The sequence below is a fragment of the Desmodus rotundus genome, chromosome 6 (genome assembly GCF_022682495.2).
Source record: "Desmodus rotundus isolate HL8 chromosome 6, HLdesRot8A.1, whole genome shotgun sequence".
NCBI classification, from domain to species: domain Eukaryota; kingdom Metazoa; phylum Chordata; class Mammalia; order Chiroptera; family Phyllostomidae; genus Desmodus; species Desmodus rotundus.
This window is the reverse complement of record NC_071392.1, coordinates 159,157,291-159,171,702: the sequence shown is the minus strand read 5'-3', so window position 1 is coordinate 159,171,702 and position 14,412 is coordinate 159,157,291. Positions and strand designations below refer to the sequence as shown.

General features: G+C 60.4%; 1 protein-coding gene across 5 annotated transcripts in view; it reads right to left on the bottom strand.

Moving 5' to 3' along the window:
* The window catches only part of MAD1L1 (mitotic arrest deficient 1 like 1), a 176,071-nt gene that overhangs the window by 117,822 nt on the left and 43,837 nt on the right, over window positions 1-14,412 (bottom strand). For all 5 annotated transcript variants that reach the window (XM_053926021.2, XM_053926019.2, XM_053926018.2 and 2 more), the window contains one exon: window positions 12,682-12,768. In XM_053926021.2, coding sequence (XP_053781996.1) covers window positions 12,682-12,768 — 87 coding nt within the window. The remainder of the gene's footprint in view (window positions 1-12,681; window positions 12,769-14,412) is intronic.

Genomic DNA, 14,412 nt, shown 5'->3' with positions numbered 1-14,412 from the left:
CCATGGGTAAGTCCCTCCCTGCCAGCTCCAGGCCCCGCCCAGGGCGCTGAGACAGGCAGGGTGGGAGGGAGGCAGGCTGGGTGCCCTGAGAGCCAAGAGGGGAGGCAGGGAGCCGCACCGCCTCAGAGAGGGCCCGGCAGCGGCGGTACGGTGGCACACAGCTCACGAAGGGGAGAGGGGGTGCTGGGCGGGGGCGCACCCCAGGCAGGGCAGGCAGCGGACAGAGGTGTTCAGGGCCCAGCACCACTGCGGGGAGGCAGGGGGTGGTGACATGCCCACAGGGCCTCCTAAGGGAATGGCTGCAGCAGCACAGCCCCCAAGAGGAGCCTGTGAAGGAGAATGGGCCACCTCCATTCACCAGGGCACAGCCACCAGGGCCTGCCCCACTTCGGGGACGGGCCTGCACAACAGGTCAGGCCCTGTGGCACTTCATAGGCCAAGGCAGCCCACTGGGGACAGCAGTCTAGAGGGTTCTGGGTCCCCACGAACCCTCCGCCTCGTGGACAGCGCCAGCACCAATGGCTCTGCACAGGCTCAAAGCCCAGCTGTGTGGCCCCAACAAGAGCCTCCGGCCCTCGGGCTCCACCTGGAGCGTAAGGACACGCCCACCTCCCCAGGTCTGGATGCCGGCAGGCGACCAGTGTCTGTCGAGTTCCCGACCAGTGTCTGTCGAGTTCCCGTGCTTTCCCTCACAGCCAGCTACAGGAAGGTACTGAGTCTGCTCTGGCCCACGAGGGACCCCATGTCCCCGCGGGCCGCTGCAGTGGCCCTGCTCTCTGCAGTCATTCACGCTGCCTCTACTCTGCACAGTCCTCGGGTCCCAGGCTAATTGCTCCTCTTTTCTGTAACCGAAATGCACTTGGCACCAGCCAGCTCAACCGCCATCCGAAACCAGGAGCCCTGTGTACCTCACCACATGGCTCTGCTTAAAAATGTCCCAGCCCAGGGCCCAGGCTACCATCTGTTGCATCACCATCAGTGACACAACACTGGCCACTCTCTGGGCTGGGGGTGGGGAGGTAGACGTGGCCACACCACCTCACCTTCACCGAACAATCTGCTCACCGGGACAGCGCTGCCAGAGGCAAACGAGGCAGGGGGGTCGAGACAAGGCTGAGAATGGCTCTGCTGGCTTGCTGGACGCTGCCCGGTCTCTGCAACAGGAGCCACGTGATGCAGAGTCCCCAGCAGAGTGCCCGCCTGGGGCCTCCAGCTGCTCTCAGATGTGGAACGGTTGGGGACAATAGAGCGCGGCTACCTTCTGTCACAGCGAGGGCTCAGGGTTCAACCTGTAGCCGCCACCACCCCAAGGTTGTGGCAAACCGAGTCCCACCAAGGTCACTCCACTCAACTCCCAGGGCTGCCCACCAGCCACGGAGCCCCACTGGGCCGGGGCCCACTCTCTGCGCCCAGAGCCAGAGGGACAGCTCCTGCCACCCCAGGAGGTGGCACACCTCCCCACTCCCTGCTGCATGAGGTGGGGAGTGAGGGGGGATGGATGCCCACGGGGCGGGAGAGCAGCTGGCGCACTCTCAGCCTCACCTGCCTTCCCAGGGCCATCGCTGCAGGAGCAGACACCTAGCAGGGACTGCTGCTGCTCACCCTCGAAGAAACAGTCATCCCTGCACACACGGACGAGGTGGTCAGACAGCCTGCCCGGGGCCTGTCCTTGGGGGAGGACTCCGGGCGCTCCTGCGTCTCCACTGCCTTGCCAGGGGACCAGGGCCCGCAGCGGAGGTAAGACACTGCCAGGGGAACCCAGGGCATCTGACAGAAAAGCAGATACCACCTCCCACGGACCCGCCCCATCAAAATAGCCGCCCAGGGCAGCACGCGGCCCTGGTGTGAGGCCCCAACAGTGGGCTCAGTGGACACACTGCCCACCCCGGACTCCCGCTGTCCCCAGAGCAGGTGTCTGGGTACGTCAGACAGGACCACATGCCCCGTCGGCTGGCTGCCGGCATCACAGCACCGACAGAGGCTAGCACGTGGGGCTCAGCAGGCACAGCCACATGAGGTCTGCACCAGGGCCCCGGCCCTGCCTACGCCCTGTTCCCCCTCCTGGTGCCTAAGGACAAGGCGCCCAGCTGGCCGGTGAAGCCCCAGACGTTTGAAGAGGGCTAGACACGGACCAGGAGCACTGTGTCCCCAGGCCACCAGAAAGCTCCCAAGGGTGGCTACTGGCCGGCTGGGGTCCTGCGCTGGGGCGCTGGGGTGCAGTCCCGGGGCCCCCCGCACACGTGGGAACAACCCACCGAGGGCACCGTGTGATTGAGATAAAGGCAGATTAGGGAGTGAGTTACAAAAAAAGGGACAGTAACCACATCATAAAACCACCATAGGAGGTCCCGTGGAGCAGCCCTCCTGCGTGACATGCGCCTGTGAGACAACTGCAGGCGCCACCATCAGAGCTGGCCGCGGGGGCCCCCCGGGCCTCAGCAGTGCTGTGCAGGCGGCCGCGGGGCGCCCCACACTGCAACCACGCTGATCTGGGCTGCTTCCTCTTGCTCAGCCTCATGCAGGGGTGGCCGTCCCCAACACGGCCCATCACGAGCGACAGAGAGAACAGCTGAGAAACACTCGCTATAACCCGGGGCCCCTGGGAGTGAGACGCGGTTCTGCCCATGGCCAGGGCATCGGGGGGAGGAGCGTGGGGACCCCACGACCTTGGGCCCCTGGGCCTGACCTTGGGAGCAAGTCACCCCTGCCCAGGATGCTGCGGTGTGGGACCCCCAAACTCCCAATGTAACCCTGTGCCTCTCTTGCCACACCGTGAGCTCTGAAAGGGCTTTGGGCTTCTGTGGCCCCTGCAGGGGCCAGCCACACAGCAGCTCATCTTGGGGCCAGCGAGTGGAGACGTGTAGGGACGGCTCCCAGGCCATCCTGGCCCAAGTACTAAAGATGGAAGGACAAGTGCTCAACGCAGAACCCCCTTGTTTCTCTGGCTTTTATGAGACACTATGTTAAAAATGGTTTAAACACAATAAAATCTGTTACATTTATGGCAAGAAAATATGGAAACACAATAAAATTAGCAGAGCATAAAAATGAGAGAATACTGAACGTCCTACAGCAGACAGGAACTGTCGAGACTGCTAAATCGGAAGGAGTTAAAACCAATTTAAAATTCAAAGGAACATTTCTGCTTCCCGCTGAGCCCTGTCCCTGGAGACTGTCCCTGGCTCACACTCAGAGGCCAGCCAGCTAGCCCAGGTGTGCCCTCTCCTGTCCCTTGCCCTCCTCGGGGACTTCCTGTTCTGTTGGACACCAACCCCACCTCCCCACCTGCCTCCCACAACACCTCAACGGGCATTCCTGGAAGAGTCCGCACCCTCACAGGCCCAAGGGCCAGCCATGATGACTGCCACCTCACCGGGAGCGAGGGCCGGTGATAGAGACAGGGAGGAGGTGTACCCTTGCTGCAGCACCGAGCGGGGCTGGGCCCCCCACTCCCAGGGACCTCCTCTCCCGTCTCCCCGCTGGAGGGAAGCCTTGTGAATCCAACCACTGGGAGGGCTCCTTCTCCAGGCGCACCTGCGGGGCTTCTGTTTGTTTCTCAGAACGGGTTCAGGTTTACCGGACACCGAGCTGGAACTAGGGAGTCCCGTACACCCCCACCCCGGCCCTGGCGTGGGGCCTTCGCCACAGGGTGCACCAACGCCGACACACTTACTAACAAAGTCCAGAGTTTACACGAAGGCTCACTTTTTGCCAGTATGTTCCAGACATTGAAAAATCTGTAACGTCCTGTGACCACCGAGTATTCTCATAGATGAAAAATCCCGTGGGCTCTGCCTGTCCTCCCCTCATCCCTAACCCCTGGTGGCCACCCGTCTTCCTTCAGTTCCCCACACATGTGCCTCCTCCAGAACGTCATGTGCTTGGAGTCACGCAGCCTTGTCACTCTGGCTTCCACTGCTGAGTCACAAACACTCAAGGTTCCTCCGATCTGGTCTCGGCTGAGAGCTCCTTTCGCTTCAGGGCTGCAGGGGGCCTGCCCCCCTCCGTCGGCCGGGCCATGGCGAGTTTGCCCACTGCCAGCTGAAAGGCGTCTGGGTGGTTTCCTCATTTCGGCGGCCATGGATAAACCTGAAGGAAACACCTGTGCACAGGTTTCTGCAGGGACGTGAGTTCTCACACCTTGTGGGTAAATACCAAGGAGTGTGACCCGTGCATCCCACGGTGGAAGTCTGTTCAGTTTTGTGAGAAACCGGCGAACTGCCCTCGGAGGGGCCGCCTGTCTGCACCCCCACCAGCAGCGAGTGAGGTTCCCGAGGCGCCCTGGTCCCTGCACCTGTGGGTGTCTGTGCTCTGGCCTCCGGCTGTCCCGCCGGGTGTGCGGGGGCGTTTGCATTTCCCTGGTGCCAGGGGAGGAGAAGAGCGTCTCCTTGTGTGCTTGTTTGCCGACCGTGTCTCTCCCTGGGGGAGTGGTCTGTCCAGGCCTTTGCACACTTTTTAACTGTTCGGTAGTTTTCTCACTGCTGACTCCTGAGAGCTCTCTGCGGGCCTGGGATGCCCCCCAGTCAGATATGTGCTCTGCAGACAACTCCTCCCCGCCTGTGCTCGGTCCCTCCCCGAGCAGAAGCTTCTCACTTTGATGAAGCCCAGCTGATGAGCATGGTCTTCCGCAGACGGTGCTCGTGACACTGCGTCTAATGGTCATTGCAAAGCCGAGGGTCGGCTCAGCCTGCTCCCGCTGTCCCCTGCCACTTCCACAGCCGTGCGTCTTTCGTATCCAGGCCCACGGCCCACTGCACATGGATCTCTGCAGCAAACACGCGTCCAGACTCATTCAGTTTGCTGGGCATGTGGCTATCGGCCTGTTCCAGCGCCCTTTGCTGGAAGACTACCTTTGGTCGCAGGGTTGCCCTTGGGGCTCTGTCAGAGGTCACAGGCTGCATTTGGAGGGTATCTCTCTGGGCTCGCGGTTCTGCCCCATGGATCTATATGTCCGCTCTTTCACCAGCACTGCTCGCAGCAGCCTTGCAGCTTGGTAAGCACGGCTTGGTTGGAGTTGGGCACCGCCAGCCCCGCAGCTCTGCTCATCTCTCTCCATAGTGGTGCCGCCCGCGCCATGCAAACGCGTGAGCAGTCTGCCGACGCCCACAAACACCTCGCTGGGGCCTGGCTGGGACCGCAGGGCCCAACCTCCAGGGAGGGAGAACTGACAGGTTGACAAGGCTGAGTCTTCCTGTCCATGAACGTGGAATATCTCTGCATTTACTTAGAGCTTCTTTGATCTCTTTCCTCTGAGTTTTGTGATTTCCCTCATGTGAATCTTGAACATATTTTATTAGATTTATGCTTGAACATCTCTTTTTATTTGGGTTTGGGGGGGCTCTGGGGAGTGTTAGCACTGTGTAAATGCACTGTGCTCTTGATCTCAAGTCCCAACTGTTCATTGCTGTCGCACAGAAAACTGACAGACTCGGACATGCTCACCTCGGATCCCACAACCTTGCCGTGATCACCTGTAGGTCCTGGGTGTTTTGGTTAATTCTCTGGGATTTTCTGTGTAGGCAATCCTGGCATCTGCAAACAAAGCTTTATTTCTTCCTTCCCACTGCACACACTTTACTTCCTTTCCTTGTCATCCCACAACTTCCAGGACGACATTAAACCGAACATCCTTTCCTGACTTTGGCAGGGAAGCATCAAGGTTCCTTAGCTGGATGAAAGGTGGGAACGTGTGTGACAAGACACCCACTTCTGAGCCACAAGGGAGAGTACCCGCCCACTCGACCAGCGGCGGCAGCCCCAGAGCCCAAGCCCCAAAGCTGTAAAGGCCTCTGGGGAGGCGCCGTCTTCTCTCATCAAGGACTCTCCCAGGACCCCAGCGGCCTCACCCGCTCAGAGCACAGGGCAGCCCCCTGCACTCCAGAAAGCACCGCAGGGCTGCCCGAGTGCTCGGCCTCGCCAGAGCCCCATCAGTCTCCTGCACCGGCCTTCCAGAACAAGAACCCCTGCGAGGAACACCGGCCGTGCGGGCGGAGACACAGACATCCACGCTCACCCTCCCCCAACATGTGGCCGACAGGCCTCCTTCCTGAGACGTGAATGACGGCTTCCCACAGAAAACCAAATCTCGGGAGATCTCCCCAGGTGTTTAAAGACTGGTGTCCTTGGATTTCAAATGGAGACCCTTTACCAAGGGCCCTTTAACTGCAAATCGGGAGTTCAAAGACACACCACACAGAAGGGCGAATCCAGCGACAGGCGGTGGCCCAGACTAGCTAGCGCGTGTCCCTCCAGCCCTCCGTCCGTCCGCACGAAGCAGTGTTCTGAGCACCAACGGCGCTGTGAGGAGCGACCTGGTGCTGCAAGTCAAGGAGGTCCCAGGGGGCCTCCTTCCTCCGACTGCAGATCTGTGTGCGGCCAGGTCTCCTTCAACCAAAACAGTGCGTCACGAGACCGGACGCAGATGTGAGAGTCAGCTGTCTTCTATTAAACAGACTTAGGGAGATCTGGAAAAATGTAAAACAGTGTGATTCTTTTCACTATATCTTCTTAAGCCTCAACCAAGAATTGCTCAGTTATTTGAGAGAGAGAAACACTGATGTGAGAGAGAAACACCAACCGGCTGCCTCCTGCACGCACCCAGACTAGGGATCAAACACGCAACCCAGGCCTGTGCCCTCACCGGGGGTCGACCTGCAACCTTTTCGGTATTTGGGATGATGCTCCAATCAACTAAGCCACCTGGCCAGGGCAAAAAATATGTTTTTCAAAAATATATTTTTTATTAAAAAGTAATGAGTTCTTTTTAGTGAAATTATAAAAACTATAAATTTTTAAATTTTGGTTTTGATTTTCAAAAATGGTGAGTATTGACTGACGTGACCCTACAAACAAAAGCCCCTCGTTCTCAGTGAGTTTTCGTGTCAAGGGTCCTGAGGATGCTGAGTACGTGCAGCCCCCACCGTGCTGAAGTCTCACCCGTCGTCTGTCTCAGAGGAGAGCGTGTGCTCATGAACACGGTGCGAACGAACTGTGCTGAGACAGGTAACATGTGCTGAGCAGAGCCCTGAATCTGTATCTCTGGAGAGCAGCCCCAAGAATCTGCATTTTTAGGGTGTCTTCCTCCACAAAGTCCTTAAGCAGCCGATGGGAACCCGTAAAGCGCTGGCATTCAGAAAGCGCAGCCGAGATGGGCCCCGCGGGAGCGACCTCCAGCTCTCGGACAAGTCCCTGTGGCTCCAGCCTCCTGGGCAAAAGGAAAGCTCCTCCCAGGCCGGGACCAGACGCCTCCTTCTCCAGAATGTCTGCTGTACCGGGACCGTACGGAATTAGCAGGCATTTGGTGCCAGCCATGGGCCGCCAAAGTCTGCCCAGTCACAGCAAATCCATGCCGTCCCTCCTACAGACTCAGCTGAGCTGGGTTGCTTTGCCTCGGAGTTAGAAAAGGTCAGAAGACGGGTGGCAGGACCCTAAGGAGACACTGAGTCCTGGATGCCCAGCATGAGAAGCGGCACCATCAGTGCCTGCGGGGCGGGGGCCATGGCTGAGGAGACAGGCTGCGACAGGAAGGGCCCGCGTGGCCCCAGGACCCTGCTGTAACATGAGGAATAGGCATCTCTCGTGCAGGACCAGCGCAAGGGTCAGGGAGAATGACGTGTCGGGTTCGGGCACCACAGGTGTTTCTTTGTCCCCACATGTCCTGTCCGGTATGTGACAGGATCTACAGGCACCCCAGAGGCAGGACCAATCCTGCGGCTGAAAGTCGGCTCCCAGAGGCCCCTGTCCTCACACAAGATGACTTGAGTTGAGGGTGCTCAGCACACACTGAGGCCTCTAGGCTGTATCCTCAGAGAGAAGAGGCTCTGCCACCTCATGACTGTCCCACGTCCCTCACAGCTGCTGGGACGTGGGGCTGAAGCCACCGAGGGAGGGAGATCCACTCGGTGTTAACTATCTGACCAACTAGGCAGGACAGTGTCCTGAGACTGGCTCACGATGCGAGAGCTGCACCCTGTGCTCAGACGCCAGGAACCCACATGTGCGCTTTCTCGGGCTTGCTCACGTCCCCCGCCAGCAGCGCTGGGCCTCTGGGCTGAGCAGGCAGGGCTCTGGCCCAGGGCTTCCGCAGTCCACGCAAAGCTGTCAGGGCGCTTGGGAGTCGTCAGTAAGAGGGCCCGACTCTTCCAATGTGCAGCCACGGTGGTGTCAGACTCGAGATGCCCTTAAACACTTGGACACAAAAGCAGCAGCGAGTAACACCTGGGTGCTCACTGTTGAACAAGGGACGGCATGAAGGAACCCCTCGGGCGGTGGGTGCATCTGAATCCAAGTCTGTGCTGAAGGTGTCCACAGAGGTCTGGCCTGGAGAAAGCTACTCCGGCTGCGCGACAAGAGCAGGTGGTCCGGGCTCCCTGGTCAAGTGTGCCGAGACTAAGGGTGGGCTGTGTGTGGCTCGGGACCATACCCATGCCCGACCCCCAAGCCGCTGTCAGGCCAGAGCTGGGTTCTCTCCCTGCCCTGAGCTGCCACACACAGGCTGCAGAGGTGGAGGCAGCCTAGTGACAAGCCCTTCTGATGCAGTGGGTAAAGAGAAGGGAGGGAGGAGGGCCCAGCCAGCTCCTGGGGACAGCCTGGATTCACCCACAAGAGGCCACCTGCTAAACCAGAGTCTTGTCTACCTCATATCCTCCGCCAAGAGGGGGCTGGGGACACTGTCCCTGGGACACGGTAGATGTCAGGGTACCACCAGGAGAAGCCTGGAAGAGTGGCAGGCCTCCAGGCCAGGTGCAGACTGGGCCCCCAGCACAGGGCCCACATGCTGAGGGAACAAGGGGATGGCTACGTGAACCTGGAACACTGGCTTCCTGAGTGATTTTCCTACAGCAACTGCTACAGAACTAGCTGCTTAGAAATTTATTTCATTTTGAGGATGAATTTTTTCCAGTGCTTACATACAAGGGGAAGTTTCACATTTTATCCACTTCCACATCCCTTAACAATAAAAACTTATTTAAAAGACCTATGAATATGCAAATGCCATTTTAAATATGGAAATGCAAAACACGCAGGAAACAGTCTGGGTGTGAAGCATTAGCGGCGGCGGCTGATCTTGCTGGGAAGAGACGGGGATCTGGCTGTGGTAGCAGGTGGAGGAGCCGGGCGCTGCATTCCATCAAGCGGAGCTGGCTCGACCTCAGCCACAGCCGGCCCTTGCCCTCCAGAGGCTGGCCCTGCCTGCCACCACCTCCAGAGCCACAGGGACCAAATCTAGTGTCCCTGCCAGTGCCACCTCTGACGTGGACCACTCACCGGCCCCAGGCGGTGTGCTGAAGGGGCACAGGAGTGAGAGCTCAGTCCCGCCTCACCCCAGGCAGGGTCCCCAGGCCCCAGGTGACACAGCGGGCAAGCAGGCTCCACAGCATCAAGCGCAGGGACAGGTGCTGGGCCACAGTCCCATGCAGAGGCTCGGAGTTTCCTGGTCTGCACATGCAGTGAAGGGACCAGAGGTCAGTCAAAGACCTCAGCTGGCAGCAGGCAGGGCCTGCGCTAGGCCACACAGGCCGCCCCCAGGGAGCAGCGCCCAGGAGCGCATGCACCAGAGTGAGGGCCTGTGAAGTGCACGGCTCACAACCCCGACACAACGAGGCCAGGCTTCTTAGAGACCCTCCCCCCGGGAGCCCGAGGCAGACAGGGTGGCTCACTTCTTGCTGCTCCCACTGTGGTCCAGACCAGCAGTGTCACCATGGGGTCTGTTGGAGACATGGACCCTCGGCCCCTGTGCCAGACACGCTGAGCCAGATCTCACATCTGAACACCGGCAGGAGGTTCTCTGCGTCCGGGCGCTGGACAAGTGCCATGCTAAATGGCTGTCTGGGGGACACCACATGGCAGAGAGGGGCCGGCCAAGTGCCCACCCCGACGCGGGAGCCACCCTCGGATGTTGCCTTTGGGAGATTAAAAACACCCAAGTGCCGGTGGCAGGAATGGCTATCTACTCACGTCCCGACTCCAGCTCTGCACGAGCCCTCTGCCGCTGCACACCCAGCCGCCCGTCTACCACCACCCCTCCGGCAGCTGCACAGGCACGCCAGGTGCTGACCCTGAGCCAGACTTCCCACTGGGCCCCAGGAGGGCCTAGATTCTCTCTTAGGGGTGACAGGGGCTTCGTCTCAGGGACAAAGACAGTCTGGAAAATGAGAGCAACTCAAACAGGCCCAGGGCCACGCAGTATGGACGGTCTAGCCCACCCTGAGAGGTGCAGTGTGGGATCTGCAGAAGGGTTTCTGGGGGAGCCAGGAACCACAGCCTAAGGCGAGGGGAGAAGGGGCGGGCAGAGAAGGGCAGTCCCCAGAGAAGCCTCTGGTGGGCTCCTTTGTGCCTGTCCTCGTGCCACCCCTCCTAGCCCTCTCTCTAACTGTCCCCCAAATGTCTGTGCTTGCTAACAGCACTCCCAGGGGAGGCCACAGGGGTGGTGCTGAGGGCGACGCGGAGCTGTGGCTTCAAGTGCTCCAGCACCACCTCACGTCCACACGCGGCACTGCAGGCCGGCCCAACTGACAGCTTGACAAGGCCCAGGGCCCCTCCATTCAGCCACAGCGGTCACGGGGCTGCTGGGCTCTCTTTTCTGGCCTAATGGCCAAGCAAGAAGGAAGGAGATTTGAGCACCAGAGTGGAGGGCAGACTGGAGCAGGCGCATTGCAGGGCCTCGGCAGCGGGCGGCAGGTCTGCATCGGCCTGGGCGGGATAGCACAGGCCTGCTGGCTTGGCCCCACCACCACCTGCAGGCCTCCCACAGAGGGGCAGCCGCCTCACGTCCCCTCAAGGGAGTGTTGGGGCGTCGGCTGCAAGAGGGAGGGAGACGCTGCTGACTTCCTGAGAAGCCTGTCGGCATTCATGTGTGCAGCAAGCCCACTGGGCTCTGCACACCCTCCAGAAGCTTCCACAAAACAAGAAACCACAAAACAAGAAACCATGCAGGAGCAGAACAGATCGAGGGGGAGCCCAGCCACTGAGCAGGGTGCTGCGCTCAGTGCTGCATGATCGCCACCACCCTAGGAGGCAGATACGCCCAACCCCACGTTTGGAGAAAAATAACCCGAAGCCCCTGTAGGGAGCCCAACCCTAGGCAGAGGCCAGTGTCCCGGTCATCAGTGTGCCCTAGGCAGCGAGGGCCCCGCACTCCGGCAGACACACGAACATGCCCACCACGGTCCCAGCAAGCGGGGACAGAGGCAGCAGCACCCCCGTGTGGCTGAGGAGGCCACGGCTGGGGCCTGAGCGAACCTGGGGTGCCCGTCCACAGACAGACATGCAGCAAGCCTGGCGGGCGCCCTCAGGCAGGCGTCCCGCCTCTGGGCCGCCAGGTGTGCCCCGTGTGCTCTGTTTTCCGGTGTGCTCCACTACCCTGGCCAGGTCTAATTTCTTCTACAAATTGGCTGCTGGCTGACTCTAGAGCCACAGAACAAACACCTCTCCTACTGAACACACACCCTCATGCTTTTTCATGCTCCTGCATGAGTGAGAACACATGTGTGTATGTGCACATGTGCATGCCCAAGCCCCTCCCTGCCCCCCGCGCTGAGCCCGGGTTTGCGGAGCCGCAGGAAGAGAGCATGCACTGCTGAGGGCAGAGACCTCGTGGACACCGCCCGCCACCAGCCTAGACAGCAGCCTTCCCAGGCGCCGTCTGCTGGGAAACGCACCGCTCAGGTTTAAAGCAGAACAGCCCACAGTCCGCTGTCTAGCGGGACACTGTGCACTCAGCTCAGAGCCACTGACCTACCGCAGTGCGGAGACGAGCCGAGGACAGGATGGGGTGGCAGGAGCCAGGGGAGGGGCACCCCGCCAGCTGGCAGGCAACCAGAGGCGTCAACTCATCCACCCCCACTGCAGCCACACCTGAGCAGACAGGATACTGCTCGGGGAGGGAGGGAGAAGTTGACAGATGAGTGCGCTGGAAGGGGAAGGGACGGAGGCGCCAGTCCACCCTCCCAAAACTACTGACCGGCACCCGCACCCCATCCTGACCAGCTGGCGTGAGGAGTCCCGGCTGAAGGAGACCAGGACAGAAGGCCACCGAGTGACGTGGCCTGACAATCGTTTCAGGAAGACCCTCGCTGTGACTGTGGGACACAGGGGAGGGCGGGCAGTGCTGAGAAGAGGCCAGCTGTGGGGACAGAGGCAGAGCTGGGTGAGTGGTCAGGGGTGACCACGGGTCGGGGGGATGACGCCGAGGAGCCAGTGTGAGAAAGGGACTGAACAGCGGGGCACCAGCAGCATCAGAGGCAGATGCGGTGCTTCAGGTGCTGCAAACACAGGTGAGCTGGGTGTTGGGAAGAGAGCGTCTGTCCCAGGCTCCAGAAGAGGTCACGTGGCCCCCGCCTTGGACCAGCGCTCGGGAAACAAGCCCACTCTGCCTGTTACAGCTACAGCTACTGCAGCACAGGCCACATCCTGGAGGCCCCGGGAGGCTCAGTGGACCGTCCAGAGTGCATGAGGCCACACGCTCACAGACACTGGAGCCTGGGCCCACCTTTCCACACCACTGGGGTTCCCTCGGAGCCCCCACCACCACAAAAACGAGGTTTTCCTGATCCAGCCCTGGAAGCCCACTCCCAGAAACGCAGTGGTGCCTGGCACAGCGTGCCCCCTGCGCTGAGTCTCACAGCCCCGGGGAAGACACAGGGGCTCACTGGCCCCTCTCCAGACAGACACTGGGCCTACCTGCTGGTGATGGAGCTGTTCCTGTCCTTGAGGGCCAGCTCTCGCTGCTGCAGCTCCACGACAAACCTGGAGAGGTCTTCCGGGGTCCTGTGGGCCAAGAGCACACACTCAGCACAGCTGGGGGAGGGGGACGGCTGGTCGTGCGCCAGCCCAGGGCTCCCCCAGCCCCACCTCACACCATGGCCTGCCGCTCCCTGCGTCACACTGGGTACGTGACTTTTATAGGCCTGGGTTTACTCCACTGTAGCGACGGGGTCCCTATGCAGAGGCTATGAAGTGCTGCTTGGAAAGCAGAAGAGCCTGCCACGCCCCTGGCGTCTCTGTCCCCCTCGCCTTCGGACCCCCAGCCGCAGCGCCAACCCCGGGAAACAAGAGGAGCCCTCAGGAGCAACGCTCTGTGACTGCAGAGCCATTTGGGGTTAGCTATCTCAGCTCATGCTCACTGCTCGGGGAAAAGGAGGGGACGCGCCAGGGCACCCTGGGACTCAGGACTCTGTCCTGTCGGGAGGGAGCCATGGTGGCACTGCCCACACCTGCTGGGAGTCCCAGGTATGAACGTGGAATCATGAAGGATTGTTTTTTAATATTTTATTTATTTTTAGAGAAAGAGAAGGGAAGGAGAAAGAGGGAAACATCAATGTGTGGTTGCCTCTTGTGTGCCCCCTACTGGGGACCTGGCCCGCAACCCAGGCCTGACTGGGAATCAAACTGGAGACCCTTTGGTTTGCAAGCAGGTGCTCAGCCCATGGAGCCACGCCAGCCGGGGCGCACAGGGTTATTAAACAAGTGCGGCCTTCACCTCCCATGAAATCAACAACCAGAGGCCAAAGCACCTCCGACTGGAAGGAAAAGTGTTTATTTCCCAGAACCCTCCCGACCTGCTGTGGTCAGAGCTACTCAGGGGTGTTTACCAAGGTGCTCCCAGGAACAGCTACCTGCTTGCAGTGGGCAGGACTGGGAAAGTGCCCTTCCAGCCCCGGAACAGCACAAGCGTGCCAACAGGAGGATCACCCCTCCCGAAACAGCTGCCACCCGGCGCCAGGCAGTCAGAGGGCCGCAGGACCCTCAGGCCCAGGGATGGCAGGAGAGTGGCAGTTCCAACTGCAGCCCAAGCTGTGGCATCTGCTGCTCCAAAGTCTGGCTGCAGCTGCAAAGCCTTTTAACTCTGGCTGGTGGGCCCCAAAAGGGGAGAAAGTGTCTCTGTCCCATCGGCAATGGGATTCTGACTCCCTCAGCTGCACACAGAACAGTGAGGGCTGGGGCAGTCGGCCCACCAGACTACTCCCAAGGAAAGGCAGTTCCAGCCCCGGCAGCAGCTCCTTGGAGGCTACTGACGGCAGAGGCTGTGGCTCTTGCTGAAGCTCCGAGCACCTGTGCGGATGGGTCTGCAAGAATTGGAGACCCAGGACTGCAGTTTCTAAGATGCAGGAAACAGCAACAACCAGGAACTAAGTAGCAACCAAGAAACCTCATGGCCAGGACTCCATGCTCCACGAGAACAGACGGCCGCCTCGCAGCGCCTGGCCGTGACGACTCCTCCCTGGACCCCCACCAAGACACCCCTGTGCGTGGCCCCCACCCCTCAGCACCTATGCTAGCCTCTGCATCCTGGGGGCCCCTGTACCAGTCCAGACCCAGCTCCTCCCTGGGCTGCTCAGAGCCACAAGGCCCCAGCCCCAGACTCAGGCTACATGTGCTCAGGACTGTGAACTCCGGAGCCGAGAGCCCTCC